This window comes from Cucurbita maxima, unplaced genomic scaffold (assembly GCF_002738345.1).
Source record: "Cucurbita maxima cultivar Rimu unplaced genomic scaffold, Cmax_1.0 Cma_Scf00008, whole genome shotgun sequence".
In the NCBI taxonomy this organism is placed as follows: Eukaryota; Viridiplantae; Streptophyta; class Magnoliopsida; order Cucurbitales; family Cucurbitaceae; genus Cucurbita; species Cucurbita maxima.
Window position 1 is genome coordinate 4225632 of NW_019272024.1, and position 24323 is coordinate 4249954.

Genomic DNA, 24323 nt, shown 5'->3' on the forward strand with positions numbered 1-24323 from the left:
AAAAAAAAAAAAAAAAAAAAAAAAAAACTTCAACTCTACACGTCCCACCTCATGGGTTGTTCTAAAAAAAATGTAATTACGGAGGTAAAACAAAATTTTGACCGAGATATAATTATAAACGTCACTTGAATTATCAACTTGCATGTAGTGGCTATATCCATAGACACAATTTGTTCTACAGTGTATAAGAGTGTTTAATACCCGAGCCCTAATGAGTATTAATTTCTTATTTTTCCTTCAAAGCTCAAACTTCAAAGATTTTATCGAGCATTTTAGAGACTTAATTCGAAATATTTAAAAACATCTAAGGAACTAAAAAAAAATAATAATAATAATAATTAAAAAAATGGTTAAAGTCCTCCATAGAGGGGCATTTTGGTAATTTTATCCTTCGTGATAAGATATTTGAAAGTTGTTCAACGAAGTGGTTAGTGAAAAGAAAGAAAAGGAAAAAAAAAAAAGAGAGAGAAACAAAAAAATAGAACCTAGTAAACCTCCACGACACCAAAAAAAAATTTAAAGAAACTTACGGGTTCGCTAGCAACATGAAGGGTATCAATTTAAGGAATCACTATTGCATGTAGAAACGGGTTAAAGCCCGTACACCATCCTTGAGAGGGGATGAGAGACTACATGAGTAGGTAACATGAGGAACTGCTACGTGTGCAGAGACGGGTCAAAGCCCGTAAACTCGCCTTGAGAGGAAACAAGGGACTCATGAGTAGGCGAAATGAGAAATAGCTACTACATGTAATGTAAACCTGTCTTGAGAGAGGACGAGGAACTATATAAGTAGTGTGTAGAATAGACCTACTCTGAGAGAGAATGAGAGATTACATAAGTAGATAACATGAGAAACCACTGTGTGGAACAAACCCGCCTTCAAAGAGGACGAGGAACTACATAAATAGTTTATACTAGGAAAAGTGTCACTATCATATGTGGTCCCAGTCAGTAGATTTCTGAAGTAGGCCCGAACTTCTTAGAGCCCTAAAAAAAGCCTATTGTAACTCATTAAGTTAAGAATGGAACGAGAGCATACAAATATGTCAGGTTCCTAATAATATTATAACCAGCAACTGACTAGTGACCCGAGCCAAAAGAAATTTAGGCTATCGGAAGAAACATTCCCGACTTAGAATGGTTTGAAAAATTAATAGAATGACCTGAATAAAGACATAGGTCAACCAAATTAAAAAGAGAACCGAGTGCAATAAACAATGATAGCATACCACCTGCTTTGATGAGAAATGATTAACATTAGGTGAAGTTTCATAATAAATTATAATTTTATTAAAGATAAAGTTTTGAAGTATGGGGAAGGTGAAAAGTTTAATATACACTAAGGAGAAACATAATTTAAACTTTAGGTTAAAAAATGTTTGATCCTTGGGATTTTAAAATTATGTTTATTTACCATTTATTTGTACTCAAAAAAATTAATAATTAATTAAAAAATTTATCATTGTCTAAACTATCTTTAAACTTTTAAAAATTTCAATAATACCCTTAAAGTTTAAAAAAATATTAACAAAATAGTTTAGATGGAAGCCGTTAATATTTTGTTTCTTTTTTTAAACTATATTTTTATAGCGGTGTTAAAAGTTCAACAGTATTTTTAAAATAATATATTAATTTTTATGGTCTAAAATTAACGTATTTTTTTTAAAAAAATTAAAATTTATAAATATTATTGACATTTTTGTTTTATATAGTTTACCATTATTTTTTAGACAAAAAAAAAAGTATTTTTATTAATTTATTAATAATTGACTTGGAATTTAATTTTTTTTAATTTAGGCATTTATAATTCATTTTCATTTCCCAAAACAACGGTCATTGGCGAGCCACGCGAAGCCCTGGATGTCAAGAACAATCACTTCAATTTTGAACCAAACCTTCAAGCGATCGATTTTCGTCTTCATAAATCATAAATATCTCCAATTCTCACATTTCTCTGGTTCAACCGAATCCACTGGAAGCTCCGCCAGTCCGCGGCAATGGACATTTGCTCCAATGTGCTTGGATTCTCTCGGTTTCTTTCCCCTTCTGCTGTTCGAGCTTCAGCCCATCGACGGCCCATTTTCGCACGAAGCTCCAGCAGTACTCAAGAACCCACTCTCACTACCTCCATATCTTTCAACAACAACAATGGCTTCTCAGGTCCTTTCTTCGCTCTCTTTTTCTTCCTTTTATCGGCGTTTTTTTCGTTGATCAAATGGTTTTTCATTCATAATCTTCCTACTAGGTTAAATGATTATTTGCAGGGAAGGCAGAGGCGGATGTTGTAGTAATTGGGAGTGGCATTGGGGGGCTTTGCTGTGCAGGGCTGTTAGCTAGATATGGACAAGATGTTCTTGTATTGGAGAGCCATGATTTGCCTGGAGGTGCTGCCCATTCATTTGAGATTAAGGGCTACAAATTCGACTCTGGTCCCTCATTGTTTTCTGGGTTTCAATCTCGTGGTCCTCAAGCAAATCCACTTGCTCAAGTAAACTCCCTCACTCTATATCATGCCACTTATCAATACTGAATAAAACCTAGAATATCTAATATATGTCTAGTAATCTCTTCTGTTGATGACGCAATATAGAGTTCTTATGAATGATATGAGTGAAATGGATTGTCTTCTGAGTTCGGATAGTCTTGATTATAGTTCTTTTCTTGTGGTTCATTGAATGGTCATAACATTTGGCATGAAGATAAGAGATTCAATTTTACTACTAGTAGATATTGTTTGTTTTGGCCCATTAATTTATAACAGCCCAAGCTCATTGCTTGTAGATATTGTCCGCTTTGACCCATTATGTATCGGGCCAAAGCAGATAAGATCTGCTAACGGTGGGCTGTTATAGATGGTATCAAAGTTAGACACCAAACGGTGTGTGAGCGAGGACGTTGTGCCCCTAAGGGAGGTGAATTGTGAGATCCCACATCGATTGGAGAGGGGAATTAAGTATTCCTTATAAGGGTGTGGAATCTCTCCCTAACAGACACGTTTTAAAACTGTGAGGTTGACGGCGATAAATAACGGGTCAAAGCGGACAATATCTGTTAGCAGTGGGCTTGAGCTGTTACAAATGGTCTCAGAGCTAGACACCGGGCGGTGTGCCAGCGAGGACGTTGGGCTACCAAGGGGGGTGGATTGTGAGATCCCACATTTGTTGGAGAGGCGAACGAAGCATTCCTTATAAGGGTGTGGAAACCTCTCCCTAGCAGACACGTTATAAAACCGTGAGGCTAACGGCGATACGTAATGAACTAAAGCGGACAATATCTCACCACTCTGTATTGCCCACAAAATGCGGCTCGGCAAACATCGAAAGCACTTATCATCAAAGCACCCAAAAGTTTTAATTTTCCATCTACTTGCGTGTTAAAATTTTCAGGTTTTAGATGCACTTGGTGAGTCACTTCCTTGTGTCAATTATGATTCATGGATGGTGTACATACCTGAAGGAGAATTCTTGTCACGCATTGGCCCCACAGAGTTTTTCAAGGTGGATATCAGACATTGAGTTGGTAACCCATTTTACTTCTTGTTCCATTTGCGTTGGAAAGCATCTTTTTCAGGCACATATTTTCTGTTCAATCACATAGATAATGTGTATCATTTACAATAATAAGCACCCAAATCAACTACATCAATAAGATTGTGATATCAAAAATTGAAAAGAACAGGAACTAAGCAATGTTTTGCCTGTTACCTTCAGGATCTTGAGACGTATGCTAGTCCAAATGCTGTTCAAGAATGGCAGAAACTATTAGTAAGTAAAATGTAGTCTATTTTCTATTTCCTTGCACAAAATTTTCAGTTGGAATATCATTTAGCTTCCGTTCGTGTGTACAGGAAACCATACTTCCATTGTCTGCTGCAGCAATGGCTCTACCACCGCTATCAATTCGAGGCGATTGGGGAGTTCTTTCAACAGCTGCAGCAAGATATGCTCCTTCTCTCTTGAAATCCTTCATTCAGATGGGACCTCAGGGTATTCTTGGCTCGACAAAGCTTCTCAGACCATTCTCAGAAATCATCGACTCGTTGGAACTTAACGACCCTTTCATTCGAAATTGGTTGGATCTGTTGGCTTTCTTACTTGCTGGAGTAAAAACAAATGGCATATTATCAGCAGAGATGGTAAATATTTTTATGAAGCTTTAAAAAAACTAAAATCTGAGTCTTGTCAGTTTCTGTATTACTGCATCTGATATTAGATATGCATGTTACTAAGAACACTGTAGGTAAAAACATTCTGTTTTTATTCCCATTTTTCCTAGATATAGTAGCATGAGTCATAACTGTGAGATCTCACATCGGTTGGAGAGGGAAATGAAACATTTCTTATAAGGGTGTGGAAACCTCTCCTTAGCAAACGCGTTTTAAAACCATAAGACTGACAGCGATACGTAACGAGCCAGGGCAGACAATATTTGCTAGTGGTGGGCTTGAACGGTTACAAATGGAATTAGAATCAGACACCGGACGGTGTGCTAACGAGGATGCTGGGTCCTCAAGGGGGGTGGATTGTGAGATCTCACATCGGTTGGAGAGGGAAATAAAGCATTCCTTATAAGAGGGTGGAAACCTCTCCTTAGCAGTCGCATTTTAAAATCGTGAGGCTAAGGGCGATATGTAACGGGCCAAAGCGGATAATATCTGCTAATGGTAGGCTTGGGCTATTACTACAACTTTCTTGCATTTTTGGGCCCTCATGTTTGAATGCCACCTAGGATAACAAATGCATTGATTTTTCTTCTACATTTCAGATTTATATGTTTGCAGAATGGTATAAGCCAGGTTCCTGTCTCGAATATCCTCTTCATGGAAGTGGGGCAGTTGTTAACGCCCTTGTTCAAGGCCTGCAAAAATTTGGAGGGCGTATCTCTCTTGGAAGTCATGTTCAGAACATTATAGTCGAGAACGATCGAGCCGTTGGGGTCAAGCTAAAGAGCGGTCAAGTAAATTCTATGGAACCAATCACAGTCATTGTTAAAAAACATTAACAGTATCCTCCATCTTGTAATCCTCTAATGTCATGATTGAATATGTTGCAGTTTATACGTGCAAAGAAGGCTGTTGTGAGCAATGCATCCATGTGGGATACACTGGCCTTGTTACCTGAAAGTGTTGTTCCTAAATCATATCGTGATGGTGTGAATGCAATGCCACAATGTGAATCGTTTATGCATCTTCACTTAGGCTTTGACGCAGTGGTGAGTGATGTTAGCAATACCAAATCCTTCTACAAGGAGAGGATAGTGCTTAACAATTCTCGTCCCATATGGATAGCTATAATGGCATTAATGTAAAAAGTGGTAGGAACACGATGCTCCACAATAGTATGATATTGTTCACTTTGAGCAGTTCTCATGGCTTTGCTTTTGGGTTTCCCCAAAAGGCCTCATACTAATGGAGATGTATTCCTTACTTACAAACTCATGATCATAGCTTATGTGGGACTCCTCTCCCACCAATCCTCAACAATCCTCAACAATCCTCAACAATCTTCCACTTGAACAAAGTACACCATAGAACCTCCCCTTTAATTGAGACTCGACTCCTCTAGAGTCCTCAAACAACCTTCCTTTAATTGAGACTCGACTCCTCTAGAGTCCTTGAACAAAGTACACCCTTTGTTCGACACGTGAGGATTCTATTGACATGGCTAAGTTAAAGACATGACTCTGAAAATTATGAGTTCAATATGTGTGAAGTTTGTGCATGTGTTTTTCAGGGTATTCGTGAAGACCTGGGAATTCATCATATAGTTGTTAACGATTGGGAAAGAGGAGTGGATGCAGATCAAAACGTGGTTTTGATATCTGTACCAAGCGTTCTTAGTCCAGATCTAGCACCCCCTGGAAAACATGTGCTACATGCATACACACCAGGAACAGAACCATATACTCTTTGGGAAGGACTTGACCGTAGGAGCTCTGAGTACAAAAATCTCAAGGCTCAAAGATCTGAGGTAAGTAATAATCTTATGACTGTAGTTCTTCAACTTTTCTTAGTCTTTCTATTGTAATGCTTCGAGTTGCGAACAAGAATATCGAAGATTTTAAGAACCTAACCGAAACGAGTTTAAAGCTGAACTATTTTGGTTGAAAAGGTGATGTGGAGGGCAGTTGAGAGAGCCCTTGGGCCAGGTTTCAAGAGAGAAAAGTGTGAGGTGAAGTTGGTGGGAAGTCCATTGACGCATCAAAGGTTTCTTAGGAGGAACAGAGGAACATATGGGCCAGCAATTGAAGCAGGAAAAGGCACATTTCCTGGGCATTCAACTCCCATCCCTCAGCTTTACTGCTGTGGGGATTCTACTTTCCCTGGCATTGGAGTCCCTGCAGTGGCAGCCAGTGGTGCCATTGTTGCCAATTCTTTGGTCTCTACTTCCCAACACTCTCAGCTTCTTGATGCAATTGGAATTTGATTTCATTTTGACATCTTTTTCATTCCCTTATCCTGCACTTACCATCTTCTGTAAATTTGTATTATAACAATTGGATTAGATATAAAGTTTTATCCTCTATGTGTTTGTCTCTAATCTCTTGGAAGTTTTGCTTTTGTCAAGAAATACCCAAATTAGTGATAAAACAATGATGTGATGTCAAAGTAAATGCATTAGGTTAATTGATTGTTTGTTCATTGCTTGCTAAATCTTCGACTTGTAGAGCTATACTCAACATAAAATAGTTATTTCTAGTTTTTTCTTTCGAGATTATTCTGTGGTCGCCTATTGAAACAACGGTTTACAACAAAATGACTCACTCCGTCAATTCATTTTAAAAGAGTTTCATTGTAACAGGTGTAATGGAAGCTATTCCAGCAATAGGGTCGCCTTTAGTAGAGTTATTACGTGGAAGTGTACTGTGGGACAACTAGGTCGCAGATGCCTTAAGCGTATGTAGGAAGACAAAGCTAGCGACATTCAAGTATATTGTAAATAGCTATTGAAAATGTTATTATATCAGTAACTTCATCCTTGAAAAAAAAAAAAATCTTCTTAAGAGAGGGATAATCAATATATATAAAAAATGAAATTAAAAAAAATATTAGTGTCAAATCAATATGATTCTCTACAATCCCAGGCAAGAGTAGAAATCAAAGAAGAGGGGCATTCTCTAATCCTGCACAAGAAATTGCTGCAACTTTCTTCCTCAATATAACTTCACTAAACATTCAGGTGTAGTAGTATAAGCTACAACCAAAATGAGCAAAATAGTTACAGTTTCTACATTTCTTCTTGAGAATCAATCTAGTTTTCAAGTAATAATCCGTATGCTATGAACATTCTTTCTCCAAATCAACAATCTAAAGCAATGAACTTCAATACCTGACTGCATCAACATTGTGCATAATCTTAGCAGTTTGGCATAACAGGAATACAGGATTATGCACATGGGGACTTCCATTTACAAGTATTAAACTAAGATAATCACAAGCACATGAGATTTACAAGTATTTCCTACGTGGGAAACCTTAGTTCAAAAGAAATCAAGAAAACAAACGAAGGAGTATATGATGATCGTGCAAAATATAGCACAAACAAAGGAGAAATATACTGACCATCTCTGTTTCTTTTCTTTCTAATTATCTACAGACTAATCAACTGTGTTTGTTACTCCCAAAGCGGCTTTCTCGGGCTCCATTGATTCAGTCTCTGTTCTATGGATCCTACCACTACCATTCGCTGAAAACTCATCAGAGTATCCATATTAGTTCCACACTCCAAATCCCCTTTGCTGTTTACATGATGTCTGGTGGCTGAAATTAGGTCCCATCGGACTCCTTCCGATGTCGGCCCTACTTATAGGCGGCGATGGTGGAAGGGACATGGGAACTCTTTCGGGGGCGTTCAATCTGCCAAACTCTTGTGGAGGTCTTGAAGACTGGTAGTTATTATGATGCTGCAGCTGCAGCTGGTTTTGTTGATAGTGGTAATGAGGCTGTGGAATGTGGGGTTTACTAATTGGAATGGCATTGGTGGGAGGTTGAAGGTTGTTGAAGCTGCAAAGGCTAGGAGAGCTATGGACCTTATGCATAGGAGGGCGGCTGGGTTTCATGCTATTCCAAGAGAATGTTTCTTGGGCTATAGATTCAGCCGTTTGGGCCTCTGGAGAAGATGATTTTGGAGATGAACAAGCAGATGAAAGGCTGAATGTGGGGCGGTTTGCATTTGAAGGGGAGAGTTTTGCACTAGCGGTGGAGCCAGACCGCACAATGCCATTAATAGCTTCAAGATAACGTTGCTGAATTTGTTGGGGATCTGCAGAGAATGGTTGAGCCTCAAGAACAATTGGATTTGAAGGAAATAAGAAACAACGAAATTTAGGAGTTCCTTCGCTTTCTAGCCGATCATATTCATCAAGCATATGCTTTAAATCCTCATCAGACCTCACAGATACCAAAACATCAAGATCCTCAGGAACCAATTGATACTTAAGCACCATATCTCCATCAGTTAGAGCAGTCAGGTTCTTCATTAGATCTGTTGAAGAAGATTAACATTATGGGAAAGAAGATCGAAAGGGATTTTGAATCCACTAGAAACAGATAACCAAATGATTGATAATCTTCATTACTATTGAAGGAACAACAATTGATTGAACTTCGCAGATGAACAAAACTACAGATTCTTTCAAGTAATTCGAACATTGTACAGAAAACACTTCAAATCATCAGATTAATTTCGTTTGCTGAAAAGCAATCCAACAGGATTTTCCAGATGGTCACAGAATCATCATCAGATTAAAAACTCAACAAGAAAACTTAAGAAGAATCACAATCTAAATAAGAAGGGCGAGAACATGGAACTAACAGAAACCTGCGAATTTAATATCACGCGGCAAAGCGATGACGCGCGTCTCGCCGCCAACATACTTGAGGTGGCCATCGCTTGGTCTAGGGAGGATCCTGCCGCCATAACTGCAAAGAAACTTGAACTTGCTTCTAGGAGACAATGACGGCGTCTCATCTCCTCCTCCATTGCTACCGCCTTCGGATGCCATTTTTGGTATAGTCGCTGGAACGAATCCCTACAAAAATGAACCAAAAGCAAGGGGGGATTGCTTGAAGTGGAAGTAATATGCAATGGAGAAGCAAATGAGATTACGGAGATGGAATCGGTTGTTTTGGTCTTCAGGAACTCCAAAAGGGGAAAGGAAGAATGGAGGAGAAGAAGAAAGACATGGGAGAGAGAATGAGGGGAACAAATTCAATCCAAAAATGGATAAATGAAATGATCGTCCAAATTCAACTGAAAATCTCAACAACGGAATTCAAATTTTTCTACGAATTTCTTCTTACTCTCAAATTCCTTTCCTTTCTTTTTCTCTTTTACAATTGGTTTATTTTCGCCCACCAATTAAATTAGGTTAAATTAATAAATGGTCTAAAAAAATAATTATAAATTTTTAAAAATTTCAAAATTACCCTAATTTCATAAATAAAAAATACAGACCACGTTTTAAAAATACTCCTGAACTCTTTAGAAGTAATGTTAAAACGTTTGTAAATAATCTATGAAATATGACGATTTTCATCTATATATTGACAGTAATTACTTTAAAATACATTTTTTTAAACAAAGGTAAATGGTGTTAATGTTAATTTTAAGATTTGGCGGGTATTTTTTAAATATAGTTAAAAGTTTTTTTAAGGTTTTTTTTTAATGAAACATATTAATGATTTTTTTTTTAAATTCGATAGTAATTTTGAAACATTATTAAATTCGTATTTAAATAAGTAAAAATTTAGGGATATTTTTATTAATTTATCTATTTAAATTATATGAATACTATGTTTAAAAAATACTCTTAAATTTTAGGAAACGATTAATATTTAGTTTAAACAAAACACTAAACTTTCAAAATTTTATTAATACTCTTAAACAATACAAAAATATCACTAGTATATGTTCGAGAAGCTTGTGAATACATCTAAACCTAATTGGGTTTCTAGTTGGCTTGGTTCATGGTGTTAAGTGTCGAATATGGTAGATGTATTTGTGGGTTGGATTGAGTTAGGTTCAGATTCAATCTAATTGTTCAGATTATAAAATTTTCAACCTATACCACCCTCGTTAAAGAAGAACCCAACCATAATTTTGTTGAGATTGAGTTAATTCGGACATTTATAAATTAATTATAAAATTAAATAAAAGATATATATATATATATATATAGATATATATATATATATAGATATATATAATTGATTCTAACTGTTTTCGAACCAAATCTAATTCAAATGAGTTCAGAGGTCAATCCAAAATCATACGTTAATATATATTTAATATGTCTAATTAAAAATTAATATATATATATATATATATATGATTTTACTAAGTTTTATAATAAATGTCATATATACTGTTTTTTAGTTTAATTAATTTGAAAATCAATTACTAATTTATATTTTTAATATTGTTAATTTCAAAATAAACTAGTGTTTTATTTTATAATAAAAATCTTGAAAATTATAAATCTTTTTTTCTTTTTTTCTCAAATTACAACGTTTGAGTTTATTTAATTTTTATTTTGAGGGTAATTTATTAAAAATAACATTTCAATTTAGACTTAACAAATTATTGTAAATAGAGTTGACTAGTGATTTTATATTAAATTCGCCAATAATTTTATTACCATGTAAAGTTACCTCGTGCAGAGTACACTAACAAATACTAATCATAATTATTTTTTAAATTTAATGGGCCATTATTTTAATTTAATAATATAAATTCACCCATTATTTTAATTTTAAAAAAATGGAAGAAAGAAAAAGAATGTTAAAAACACACACAACTATGGTATTTGACAACTCACAATTTAGAATTGGTGATCTGAGTTTTTTTAATTATTTTATTTCTCATAAATCTTTAATTTTCATAATTATTTTAAAAAATTGTATTGTAACCTTATTTTCAGATGAATTAACTAACGAATATTAACTAGTAGCAACAAACCCAAAATATTTTTATTTAAAAAAATTCAATCCAATTCAAATTATTTTTTTTTTAATCTAATTTAACTTTTATAATAAAAATAAAAAAGAAAAAAGAGTTTTTGTTCAGGGTGGGACCCACTTGGAGATTTGAATGGTAATTACAAGTCAAGCCCATGGGTTTAGGGTGAGGTGGAGCCCACTTGATAAAACCTGTTAGGTTAGGATGGTTTTGGGTTTAGGAAATTCATAATATGGTTTTCCATATTATGAATTTCGGATTTGAAGTTTTCTAATATATATATGAATATTTATGATTTAATTTAAAATAATTTTATATATCTCTTCCATTTTTTTCGAAATTGTTTATTTTTCATTAATTCATTTTGGCCATTTTTAAAAAATCTCTATATATATTGTGAGAGAAGTTGAATTGAAGCAACCAGATTCACCGATACAATAGAATGACAAATATTTGGGTCGAGTTCATACTTATTTAAATTGGGTTGGTCTAAATTTTTAAGTGAATTATTCTATTTTTATTCTTAATAATCTAAAATATAACATTCTTCAAAATAATAATAATAATAATTATTATTATTAATATTAATATCTTCTTTGTCAATTTGTAATTTGATTTTAAGTATAGTTTTATCATTAATTTATAAATAATTACGTGGCAAGGACCGCTATAAATGTACATTATTTTGTACATTAGAGAAAATTATAAAGTTATTTTGAATAAATGAATAAATAATTAGTTATACCAAATTGGTTTTCTAAATATTTAAAGTATTTTTTTATCAACTTAAACAATATATAAAAAGTTCGAATTTTTAAATAAAAAAATATTATTATAATTAAACTAATTTCATTAGAATTATCTTTCAAGTTTCCTCACTAAAATTTATATTTTTACGAAATTATGATTTTACTAAACTTTAAATTTAGATTATAAAAAATATATGACTAAAACGAAAAAAAAAATTAAAAAAAAAAATTAAGAGGGTATAAATTGGATTTCTAGAGACAGAAAATGCAAAAAGTAGCGATGGCAGTGGTTGGCAGACTGACTGACTACGCTATCGCTCTGCTAATCAACAAAAAAGTTCAGAAGAAAACGGACATGTAATAATCAAACTTCAAACTGAGATTCATTTCTAACGCCATTACTCCTCAAATGGAAGGATCAGAGCCAACGATTGAACACAGATTCTCATTTTTCAGTGCAAAAATGAACAGAACCAGAAATCAGAGAAGAGAATTAGAGAGACAGAGAATTTTTTGATGCAGGAAAAGATCAAAAGATGCTTTATGGATTCGTTCGAAAAAAAAAGTATCATCAATTCAAAACTAGATTCCAAAAAGTCGCTTACAGGCTCTAACGACCTTCCCTGCCGAGTTCTTCTTCTTCTTCTTCGTCTTCTTCACAGATCCTCCTGTTTTTCTCTCTTCCTTCGAATCTCCATCTTCAATTTCATCATCATCGATCGGCGATGCAAGCGTCGCGAACTGATCGTGAATCCTACAGTACCGTTCCGCTACGGACGAAGATCTCCGCATCGACAGAGCTCTCTTCACCGCTGAATGGAATCCAGAGACTGATGAAGAAACAGAGTTGTTCCGACTCAGCGCGGCGGCTCTGACGGAGACTTCTCCGCCGTATTCGTCTTCTTCTTCCTCATCCTCCTCCTCTTCCGCCAAACGGCTGTGTTGCCGATTCGTCTTGTTCTTATTGGAATCGTGAGAGTTCGGATTGGAGATGGCGGCGGCAGCGTTGAATCTAGGAGAGTGAGGAAGCGAAGTGAGATCGGAGTAATCGATGGATCTTGATTTAAATTTGCAGGCGGCTTTGATTTTGGAGTAGCTATCGGCCATTTTTCTTTCAGTCTTTTGAGCTTGTGGATTGGGGAAAGATTATGGCGGAGAATGTTGAGAACTGCTTGGAGATTTATGAAGATTGATGGTGAAAAACAATCAAATAATGCGACAAAAAATTATCAGAGACATTAAAATGGACGGTTTCTGTAATTAAAAAAATAATAATAATAATTCTTCCAATTTTTCCTTTGGAAATGGCATGGTTGAAACTTGGCCCTTGATTGACGTCATCCATAAACTTTTTTTATTTTATTTTATTTATTGCATTTGAAATTAATTTTTAAATTCAAAAATAAGATTACACCTTAATTCTACCTAGTTATTTTATTTTAAAAAGATTATAATATTTAAAATTATTAACTTGACTTATAAATATTTTATATTTAAATTTTGAGATTTTAGTTATAACATATGATTTTTTAAAAATAATTAAGAAATAATTAAAGTTGGGTTCTGAATATCACTTTAATATTTATTATACTTATTTTTTTATATTAAAAATTCTTATTTTTGTGGCTAAATTATTGGATTTATTCACAACATATTTATTTATATACAAATTATTATTATTATTTTGTTAATTTATAATACAATTTTTTAAAAAATGAGACTATGTTAATAAACATAACCGACCACGCATTTTAAAAGTCAAACCAATTATTTAAATAATAAATAACAAAATAATGAACCAAAATAATTATTTAATAAAAGTTTAGAATCTAAAATAGGATTTTAAAAGCAATGAATCAAACATTAATTCTAAGTATTTACAATAGTTTTTTTTTTTTTTTTTAATTTACATCTTTAATATTTTGTTAAATTAATAAAAAGAAGCCATAAATTTTCAAAACGTTTCAATAAGATTCTTACACTTTCCAGAAAATAAATAAATATAGACATAATTACTATTAATTCTACATAAATATTTTGTTTTAAAAATACAACTTTTATTAATACACTTCCCAAAAAAAAATCCTTAAATATTTTTAAAAGTTAAAAAATATCCTTATACAGAGTACTTTTCCTTATCTAATTATTAAATACTTTTAAACTTTTCAAAATTTAAGAATATTATTGAAAAATTAAAAATTTTGAAAGTATTTTTATTAAGAAAAAAGTTTTTTTTTTTTATAATTAATCTAGCTTGTGAGAACCTAAAGTAATAGTGTTTAATTATAAATTAAATTAGACATTTTATCTTTCCATCACAAAATAAATAAAAAAAAATTATATAAAAGTTATAAAAAATTAAAAAAAAAATGTTATATAAAAGGAAATAGTTTAGGGCATGTGGGTTGTTGAATTGATATGGACATATGGAATATAATAATTTTGAAAATGGATGAACAAAAGTTGACATTATTGGAAAATTGGTTTGTTGGGCGATTTTGGACCACAAAAATTAATCGAGTTTTGGATTTTTCTTATGTCTTCCTCTCGGTTGATGTGAAAATGAGTATGGCAGGGGATACATCGTCCTATTCATCGTCGAGCTTACTTTGAAGTCAACTTCTTGTAGCAATATCAACCGAAAATAGAAGAAGATGAAAGACAGTATTATGAATCTATGTTAGAGTTGACTAGTGCTGAGACAATCATTGATGTTAAGAGTTCGAAATAGCATAGCGTCAACAGGGATGAGGATCAGTTAGGGTAGCACCCCATTTGATCTTTTTACATTGGAAGAGCCTTATTGAATTAGAGTTCGATGAATTTCGACAATGTATTGTCTCACGACGTAACAGGTAGAGGTATAGGTATAATATCATGTTCTAACAAAGAACAATACTCGAATTAGTCAAACAAAAAACAAGAGCACAATTTCGAGAGATTTTTTTTTTAATCCAAATCTGTTTGTATAGTTCAGATGTCCTCATAGTGAAGGTGAGCATCCCGAGATTAGAAGAAGGGTGACGATATATACCCCATGAAGGACGCACTAGAGCTTCTTCTTTATGTATGAAAGGAATCCCCAAAAAAATTCAGTTTGGCATGTTGGTCAATGACCAACTCTTTTTAAATATTATTTTTTTGGTTTTATTATATCAAAGTTTGTATTTACAAAGGAAAAAAAATGGGTGATGTGAATGACATGTGACTTTAGCATGTATTTCCCTTTTCTTTTTCTTTTTTTTTTTTCCAAATTTTGCCCATTCCTACTTAATTTATATAATATTCTTTTTGTATTTTTTAATTATTGCAAAAATAATCAAACATGGGAGAGATATGATATGATTCTTATGTGTGTGTATGTATAAAAGAATGGTCAAAAGTAATTAAAAATAAGTTAAATTAAAGTATTAAGAAATTAATTAAATAACTCGTGGTTGAAATATTTTATTAATTTAATTAAATAAAAATAATAGAAAATGAATTTTTTAAAAGGATGTTTATTTAATTTTGGTTTAATTCTTAAACTTTTAAAAATAACTATTTTGATCCTTAAGTAATTATTTTTTTAATTTAATGACTAAAATTGGCATTTTAAGACCATAAGAATTAAATTAAAATAAAATAAAATTTTAATAGGAAGATAATTTTTTAAAGTTGTAAAAATTTAAATTTAAATTTAAATTAAAAAAAAGAAAAGAAAAAGGTGAAATTGACATTTATTGATTTATTGAAAAAGATAAATGGTTGGTTTTTTCTTCCTTTGCTTACACGCTAGGGACCGATATAATTCGAAGGAAAATTATTGAAAAGGTAAAAAAATAATTCAATAATTCAATATATTTTCTTTTTCTTTTTTGAAAACAGATAATTCAATATACACGAGCTTAGTAGTGAAATAGGATGAGGTGATCGATAAAGCGGAAAATTGGAGATCAATGTGTGTGAGATCTCATATTGATTGAAGCGGAGAACAAAACATTTCTTATTAGGGTGTGAAAATCTCTCTCTAGCAAACATGTTTTAAAATCGTAAAGTGACGACGATACGTAACGGGCCAAAGCAGACAATATCTACTTGCGGTGGGTTTGAGCTGTTACAATGCGTTACTTATTAGCACCTCTTAATTCCTTTTATACATAGGTCTAAGGTTTCTCCTGAAGTTATGGATCATGGTTGAGCTTATTGGGACCAATGTGGTCCGATCTAGTATGGTTAGCCTCAGTGATAGACTAGCTCAAAATAAGCTCCTAAGAACAATGGTTTCGATCGGCTAATGTGAGATTTTGGTTGCATTCCTAACCCTCTTCCCCTTTACACAAAGGACAACTAAGCTTACCTTCAAATAGTCATTGATTCATCTAACTCTTATCTCGGCTCACTTCTCTTCGATGACGCATATCATTGGTTCGACAAAGTTCAATAACGAGCTGCTGGCATCTTTTGTTTTACACCTACAAATTCTACTAGGAATACTAAGTCGAGGGCATGTCTGTCTTAGGAATAACGATTCTCACTATTTATTCATTGGGGCTTTTCCCGGAATTCAATCATGAGGAAGCACGTGAATAAATATTGAAAGTATGAGAATTAAAATAATATTTAAACTAAAATGAAAAGAAAAACGTGTGGGTGAGCTTGATTCATCACAGGACAGTGATGTTAGCACTACGAAATTAAAAAAATAAAAAAATAAATAAAAAACCGGAAAGTTCGACGGATTGCCGGCTTCTACCTCACGTGTCTATGAAAACTCTTTGGTCAAACCCTCCAAAGAAGAATTTATTTATTTTACATTTTCTTTTTTCCTTCTGAAAGAAAGAAAAAAGAACTCCATCTTCTAGGGCTCACAATCTACTTCTCTTCACTTCGCGCTCTCTTCCTCCTCTCAATTTCCTCTCCAATTCGAGGTCTATTAATGTAAGGCACTGCGAAATTGATTGTTGTTTTTGGAGATTTCTGTTTGTGGAACTTTGTTCTTTCTACATTTCTGCTGAATTTGAATCTGGTCTCGACTTGTCGTTATATTTTATTTTTCTTTATTTGTGAATTTTAGCTCTTATTGGCTTTTGTATTTTTTGGGATCGTCAACCAGCTTTATCACAACGTTAACTGAAGTATAATTGCTGTTACCCCACTGGAGTTTTGGATTCGGTCATGATAGTCTGAACTGTTTAGATTCTGTTTCGGTCAATTTTTTACTTGGGATTTGATTTTCTGTAGTGTTTATGGAGATTTGGATCTAGCTTATTTGTTTGAGCTGGATATGTCCTCTGTCTCGTATGTCGGGTCTTAATTTTTTAAAGTTCCTTCTTGTTTCAGCTTAGTATTTATCTCGTTGGTATTTGCTGCTAATGTGTAGTGTTCATCTGGTCGTGGTCTATAGTGATGTGTGCTTGAGTTATGGCGCTTAAAGTTCATCCTTCCAAGGCAGCGGAGATAGCCATTGGATCTATTGGTCGTGGATATGACATAACGATTGATCTAAGACTCAAGTACTGTAAAGGGAATTTTCATGGTTCTCGGCTGATAGAAATTGATGAAGGTGTGGGTCATGAGATTGTTCTTCCTGGTGGGATTTTAATCTCAAATGTACCCAAATCAATTAAGTGTGACAAAGGGGAGCGAACGAGGTTCAGGTCTGATGTTCTCTCTTTCCAACAGGTATTACTCATAATTTTAATGCTTGGATAGTTATGGATCTGATACTATGTTTTTCTTCTGAAAAGCTTTGGTACGATTATGCTGTAGCAGTTTGATTCTGCATGATAACTTATTGTTGGTAATATTAGTTTGGTCTTTGACTTTGTTGAAATGTAAATAGATTGTTGGGTTAGAGGAGGAATGAAAGGACAGTTTTTACTTGCCTCCACGGTGAACTTTGTCTAGTTCTTTATACCCTCAAAATCACATCCACTGAGAAACCAGTGTCGTTATCTGGACATAACTTGAAAGCTTGCATAATGTTAGAAAGCACATGCTTAGATTCAAGCACAGCGACACAGTTGACTAGAACAACTAGAATTCTCCTGTGCAAGTACCAACCATTCCCGGCTGTTATATTTCTTCTTTAGGGGCTGTAAGAAACACCTCCCTTATCTGTTTGTGAGGGGGAATTTCAAAAAAAAAAAAACCCCCAAATTTTCACGTCAGCTTCTCCAAGATTTTGGTCCTGCGAGGTCTCCAGGAGGAATAAATTCATGTGGAGGCCTGCATATGTGATGTTAGTCGTATAGAATTGAAGGAAATCTTGGTATTAGTAGCCTTTAAAATTTTGACAAGCGGTTTAAAGATGCATGTATTTACATTCTTGTTTAGCTTCTAACCCCCAAGGGAAACAAAGATGAAAGGACTAAACTATTCTGTATAAAAAATTTCAAGTATGAGGCAATTACAGTTAGAGTATTCAAGAGCATCTAAACTGATGAAATGTCTTTGTTTTATGCATCTTGGTTTATAGGTTGCTCTAATTAATCTTAGATTTTTGTATTGAGTTCCTTGTTGTTTTGCTTCTAGGTTTTTAATCAATAGTATTGGAAGAAAAGCATAATATTTCATTTCCATTTTACTTAAGCATTTTATTCATTTTACTTGATTTTTCTTGGAGCAATCCAGCATCAAATCCTGTATTTCAGAAGTTAAAATAACTTTCCATAGATTTTAAAAAAAATATATATATTCGTACAATCCTGTTTCTCCATGATATAAGATTGTCAAATATAGTGCAATTATGCAAAACCATACTTTTCTGTTCTTGTGTGTTCTCCAATGTCTACTAATCGTGTAGCATTAAAAATTTAAAATGCAGATGTCCGAGCACTTTAATCAGGAGATGACTTTGACTGGTAAAATTCCTTCAGGTCACTTAAACACCATGTTTGAGTTTTCAGGATGTTGGCAGAAAGATGCAGCCAATACGAAGAACCTAGCTTTTGATGGGGTCTTTATTACCCTGTACACGGTTGCTTTGGAAAAATCACAGATGGTACTCTGTGATCACGTAAGGAAAGAAGTGCCTTCAACTTGGGACCCTGCTGCACTTGCAAGGTGCATTCCTTCTTACAAGATACAGAACTATTTTTTTCTCTTTATTACCTCGCTGCTAAGTAAAATTGTGTTATATTCCTTCTAGTTCACACTCCGATAGTTTGTTTTAGTTCTACCTGATTAGCAGAGAACAAAAGATCAGCTGAGAACTAGCAACATGTCCTTGAGTTTAGTGGTCCCTATATAATTAATTTGACTATTTGATTTGAGAGGAACAATAGAGTTCTTAATGGTATGGGGATTTTGGAAGTAGGCTTAAAACTCAACATGCTGAGAAAAAAGAAAAAGAACAATGATAACTAATTTTCTATGTCAAGTTGATGTGGTACATTAATAAGGAGATCTTGCATTTTATGATCTCTTCTCTTGTTTTAGTAGTTAACCCTTATGACTGTCCTGCTAATTTGTCTCCATAATTAATTTTGGGCAAGTCTTATGACGTGCTATTGACAGTTTCCAACAATGTGCTGCCAGTGAATGATTAATTTATCCTTTCTTTTCTGTTTCGTCCTTAAATATTTAGCTTCTTTTTTAGTCATATTATGAATACATTATTATTTACTTATATTTTAGCCGTAGTAAATGTTATCGTCAACTTTTGCTATAAATACTGATGTTTAAGAAGTTAAATTGTGTTTTTCACCATTTTTGAGTTTGGGAAGTTAAATTAATCATGTTGCCTACTTTATTGTCTTAGGTTTATTGAAACCTTCGGCACCCACATTATTGTTGGCTTAAAGATGGGAGGAAAGGATGTGATATATATGAAGCAGCAGCATTCTTCTACTCTTCAACCTACTGAAGTGCAGAAAAGATTGAAGGAGATGGCAGATAAAAGGTTTTCAGAGACCATTGGGCAATATGGAATGGGCTCTGAACAGATTTACAACAATGACAAGGTTTCTTATATTTGAGCATATTTACATAATTTGTTTCTCCAGCAAAGATTATTTTAGTTATTGATGATTGCTAAATATTTGAAAACTGAAATGGGTTTAGATTCTATTCTAGTTCTTGAAGCATAATTATTCCATTTTGGACTTTATACTTTCAAATATTTTATTTTGGTACTTTAATTCAAGTAAAATCTCATTTTTTGTACCTGTTGTTCACGTATTGCATTAAATAGAAATCTTTACCCATTTATTTCAAAGCTTACTACATGATCCAACACGTGCCTTAGAAAGCAAGTCCATGGGAAATGAAACACTTATGATTGATTATGTGAAAGATGCCACAAAGTTGTTAAACATATTACTGACATTTAGTTACAAAGTTGTTACAGTCTGACATACTTATCTTCACTGTGCTTATTACCTTAGTTCCTTTAGAAAGTGATGCCTGATTATATTTTAATCGTTCTTCCTATTTCTTGTATTCACTTCTAAGCCTAATACTAACATCCCCTAGAAGGATTGGTAGACGTGATTTTATTACATTCCAGACTAGATTACTTTATATATTAACAAATCATACTCATTAAAAAAGAAAAAAAAAAAGAAAAAAAGAGAGAGAATGACAACTGTGTTTGTTTGCTAATTAACTCAACAATAACATTCTTTATATATTTTATTGACTCCTGGATTAACTGGTTTGTTGCCGTGTTCCACTTGTTGAAGTAAAAGATTTACTTATATCCATCCAGTGAACTGATTGAATGGTGATTTTCTTCTGTCATTAAATTTTGATTTAAAAGTAACAGACTTCCCATCCAAGAAAGTATCAATTCAGTTTATATGATTGTTAATAATTTAATTGTTGTTTGACATGCGTATTTTTCGTTGCTTCAGGGCCTCAAGCTGATAATCCCTAACTTTTGTACAAAATGATCTATGAGCTTGTTGAAAATGCGTGGCATTTGTTGAAAGTTTTCATCTAAATCTAATTGTATTTTGTTGAGAGGGTTGTTGGATATCTCTTTTGCTCTTATATTAATCATTATATTGTCACAATGATGAGATGCTTTGGATTATTTTGACATATTTTCTAGTAAATTAATTTGCTTGCCAGGATATTCTAGCCATTTACAAGAGAAGAGGCGGAAGTGACAGGATTAACTACCCTCATCATGAGTGGTTGCAGACAGTTCAGTTGGAGCCAGACGTGATCTCAATGTCGTTTATCCCAATTACTTCTTTATTGAATGGAGTTCCAGGAAGTGGGTTCTTGAGCCATGCAATAAATCTTTATCTGCGATGTGAGTAAAGTACATCCTGCTTGCAAAGTCCAAATTGATAGCACTGGCTCATCAATGTGCCTTATTTATATCTATATCTATCTATATAAATATATACATGTATCGCTTTTATCAAGACAAATGAAATAATGCACAAAGGCAATAAAAAAGAAAGTAAAAATGAAAAATCCAATACAAAAGGAGCCTGTATAAAGGAATTATGAAAAGGAAGGGGATCCGTGGTTGAGAATTAAAGACAACCAATAATTATAAAAATGGACCCTAAACAGACGAGAAACATGACTATAGACTGTCTAATCCAGTTTGAAGCAATCTCTACCAACTGGAGATAGGTTTTCTAAATTCATATGGAGGAAATTTGTTGTGGCCCATGGGTTATTAGGAATTAATGATAATACTTCATAAGAAATACTTAATCTAGAAAAGCGTCCTTTATGGGTTATTCACTCTTTAATTCCCTTTGTAATACTCAACTTGGGTGGTTTTTTTTTGAACTTCTATTGGGAGTTTGAACCTTTGATGACACCTTCCCACTACATCAAGAAAGAGACGTGTCTTGTTTCAGAATAGTTTCCAAGAAAAGGGAAGTGATAACATGCTGTTTTAATTGGGAAACCGATACTATAATTTTCCTTCAGTACAAATAAATTTTGGTTATTGTGGCTCTCCCTGATCATTGCATTACGTGCATTTACCTACTGTTGTTATTAGCTGTGGATCTCAAGGTTTTCAGTTGCATTTTTTAATACTTCCTTTTTGTTATTGCAGACAAACCACCAATTGAAGAGCTTCATCAATTTTTGGAGTTTCAGCTCCCAAGGCAATGGGCGCCAATATTCAGTGAGCTTCCACTTGGTCCACAGCGCAAACAACACAACTTGGCATCTCTACAGTTTAGCCTTATGGGATCAAAGCTTTATGTGAATACTACTCCAGTATGGTTTCTTTTCTTGAAGTTTTTGTTTTCTGCGTACTGCATAAAATTATGAATAATCTGCATTCTGGAATCTTCTTTTTATCATTCGTAACTTGGGGAGTTGGATCTTGAAATATTCAAATAGTCGACCCAAGGGTTTGGACACCATTATGGGCTTAATGAAATTAGCCTAATTGTTAGATCTAAAACCTTGTATGTATCCACCCCATGAGATCTTGGTAATTCTCAACTATGTCAGTAGGAGCAGAAGTACAAGGTCACATTCGAAAGAAGAAAACATGACATCTAGTTTTAGAAACCGCACTTGCATGCAGAAAGTTTTGGCTCTAAAACATGCAAAAAGTATGCACGATTAATTGTTGCTATCTAATGCATATATTTTTATTTTCTACATAGTTACCATCATTTATGCGAAAGTTAGTCTAGGCCAGATATTTCTTTACTGGAAGCATTTCAGAAAAACTTTTCCTCTGGCTACATCCAAAATTATGTAGTTGATGGTTGGATCCTTACAAAGGCAGAAAATAGGATATATGATAAGAAAAGGGATGAAGTCATTAATCTTTTTTTTTTTCATTCTTTAATTTATCTTTGTCGGACTAGCATCCAAACATGCTTTACTGTTGTCCTTGAGTTCAACCATATGTGGGATGAGAGATTCGAACTTTTGATTTCTTAGTCGAAGTGGCACCCTTTATGCTAATTGAACTATGCTTAGTCTGGCAACAAGCCTTGTGAATCAAGAAATTAGTAGGAAATTCTGACAATGATGTGGTACAAGACTCCTACTTTGATGCCGGTGGCCTCTAAAAGGTGTATCGTTATGCTGGTTCTTTGGACTTCAGAATACAGTCTTGCAGAATCTTTGAAAACCTAACGTTAACAAAAAGAACCAATCTACTTGACCCAAATTATTATCTCATTCCAGGGTTAATAATAATAATGGAACAAAATCACTAGTTCCAGAATTCAGTGACTTTCTAGCTTTAGAAAATACAATTGAAGCCCTTTGATTCACTTGTGTCTTTCATCACAGGTTGATGTGGGCAGGAGGCCAGTTACGGGTCTCCGGCTTTATTTGGAAGGTAAAAGAAGCAACTGTTTATCCATACACTTGCAACACCTCTCCTCTTTACCCAAAATTTTTCAACTCACGGAGGATCCAAATGGAAACTTCTGTCAGGAGTCATACGATCGCAGATATCTTGAAAAAGTTCAGTCCAAGTACTTTTCTCATGTGTGCACTGCTCCTATTGAGGCCGATGAGGATCTCTCAATTGTAACTGGGGCACAGTTGCAGGTTGTAAATCATGGAATGAAAAATGTTTTGTTTCTGCGACTCCGCTTCTCTTCAGTTTTGGGAGCAACGGTTGTAAGGCAGCCTGAGTGGGAAGGTTCACCTGGACTGGCCGCCAAGTCTGGACTTATATCAACACTAATCAGTCATCATTTCTCGACAGTTCAGAAACCACCTCCAAAACCAGCTGATGTGATTATAAACTCTGCTGTGTATCCTGGTGGTCCACCAGTGCCTGTACAGGCCCCTAAGCTTCTAAAATTTGTAGATACCACTGAAATGAAAAGAGGACCCCAAGATACTCCTGGGTATTGGGTTGTTTCTGGGGCAAGGCTCATGGTAGAGAAGGGGAGGATCTCCCTCCGGGTTAAGTTTTCATTACTAACTGTAATATTACCGGATGAAGAAGAAATCAATGATAATTAGCTCGTTGTGTTTGTTTGATCGGTGTCAAGTATGAATGGAAGTTGTAAAGCAAGCGGGTTGAAGACTGGAGATTATCAAGAATCAACAGCAGATCTTCTAACCAGGCTGATGGGTCTCAACTGCTCTGAAAAGGAGAAGTGTTAAGAGAGGAGTTAGATCCTCTTTTAGGACAATCCAATTAAGCCCGAGTGAAATAATTCAAGGAGTGAGACAACGTTGGATGACTCTGCTGTGTATTCGATTACAATTCAAACGAGGATTCATCTATGTCGGTGATGTAATTTACTTTTTGTGTAGGTAGTAGGAATTCAACACATTGAAGGTTCTTGCACCTTTTCACGTAATATTTGTACATAACATTTTCAGGTCTTGTGGATAAGTAGAGATTTCAAATGTTTCTTGTGCTTGTTAGCCATGTTTGTGAATGAAAGCTTTCAAACAAACACTCGTTAAATTCTTGAATCTTGAAGCTGTTCCTCACTGAGAAACTTTTGAGCCCCGAGTGAGGAAGATGATATTATATTACAGGGTCAACATTATTTCCCCGAGTGCCTTTTCTTCCTCTCAAGAAGGTTATCTGTAAGCTTGTATCCATAAGAAAAATGAGTGCCATACAATATAAGTTTCAATTTTGTTGGGTTTTATTTTTAGTTCTTGAATACATAATTTAATTCTCGTCATTAATCTTTATGTACTTGATTTAGTAAGG

At 34.0% G+C, this 24323-nt stretch overlaps 3 protein-coding genes across 4 annotated transcripts; 2 read left to right on the forward strand and 1 right to left on the reverse strand.

Moving 5' to 3' along the window:
- Positions 1-1860: 1860 nt before the first annotated feature.
- Positions 1861-6542, forward strand: LOC111482703 (prolycopene isomerase, chloroplastic). Its single transcript, XM_023128621.1, has 9 exons — positions 1861-2163; positions 2268-2491; positions 3390-3500; positions 3714-3767; positions 3851-4138; positions 4768-4959; positions 5056-5214; positions 5736-5972; positions 6114-6542. The coding sequence occupies exons 1-9, from the start codon at positions 2001-2003 to the stop codon at positions 6426-6428; spliced, it is 1743 nt and encodes a 580-aa protein (XP_022984389.1). The 5' UTR covers positions 1861-2000; the 3' UTR covers positions 6429-6542.
- A 609-nt stretch (positions 6543-7151) lies between these two features.
- LOC111482704 lies at positions 7152-9299 on the reverse strand. Its single transcript, XM_023128622.1, has 2 exons — positions 8823-9299; positions 7152-8486 (listed from the first exon to the last, which is right to left on the reverse strand). Exons 1-2 carry the CDS (start codon positions 9004-9006, stop codon positions 7714-7716), a joined length of 957 nt encoding a protein of 318 aa, XP_022984390.1. The 5' UTR covers positions 9007-9299; the 3' UTR covers positions 7152-7713.
- Positions 9300-16509: 7210 nt separating this feature from the next.
- LOC111482823 (MACPF domain-containing protein At4g24290-like) lies at positions 16510-24076 on the forward strand. 2 transcript variants are annotated; one of them, XM_023128794.1, is made up of 7 exons: positions 16510-16630; positions 17073-17374; positions 18519-18757; positions 19455-19656; positions 20768-20954; positions 21723-21889; positions 22928-24076. In XM_023128794.1, the coding sequence occupies exons 2-7, from the start codon at positions 17114-17116 to the stop codon at positions 23612-23614; spliced, it is 1743 nt and encodes a 580-aa protein (XP_022984562.1). In that variant the 5' UTR covers positions 16510-16630; positions 17073-17113; the 3' UTR covers positions 23615-24076. The 2 variants fall into 2 exon arrangements, with proteins under 2 accessions (XP_022984562.1, XP_022984563.1); XM_023128795.1 differs by having other exon boundaries at positions 17097-17374.
- The last annotated feature ends 247 nt before the right edge of the window (positions 24077-24323 follow it).

What these genes read in the sequence shown, in the direction of transcription:
- LOC111482823 (XM_023128794.1), top strand. Translation starts at nt 17,114, where the DNA reads ATGGCGCTTAAAGTTCATCCTTCCAAGGCAGCGGAGATAGCCATTGGA. An exon ending in ATGTTCTCTCTTTCCAACAG is followed by an intron (nt 17,375 to 18,518) that starts GTATTACTCATA and finishes TTTAAAATGCAG; the next exon opens with ATGTCCGAGCACTTTAATCA. An exon ending in AGATTTACAACAATGACAAG is followed by an intron (nt 19,657 to 20,767) that starts GTTTCTTATATT and finishes TTTGCTTGCCAG; the next exon opens with GATATTCTAGCCATTTACAA.
- LOC111482703 (XM_023128621.1), top strand. Translation starts at nt 2,001, where the DNA reads ATGGACATTTGCTCCAATGTGCTTGGATTCTCTCGGTTTCTTTCCCCT. An exon ending in GCCCCACAGAGTTTTTCAAG is followed by an intron (nt 3,501 to 3,713) that starts GTGGATATCAGA and finishes TGTTACCTTCAG; the next exon opens with GATCTTGAGACGTATGCTAG. An exon ending in GCATATTATCAGCAGAGATG is followed by an intron (nt 4,139 to 4,767) that starts GTAAATATTTTT and finishes TCTACATTTCAG; the next exon opens with ATTTATATGTTTGCAGAATG.
- LOC111482704 (XM_023128622.1), bottom strand. Translation starts at nt 9,006, where the DNA reads ATGGCATCCGAAGGCGGTAGCAATGGAGGAGGAGATGAGACGCCGTCA. An exon ending in GCGTGATATTAAATTCGCAG is followed by an intron (nt 8,487 to 8,822) that starts GTTTCTGTTAGT and finishes CTTCTTCAACAG; the next exon opens with ATCTAATGAAGAACCTGACT.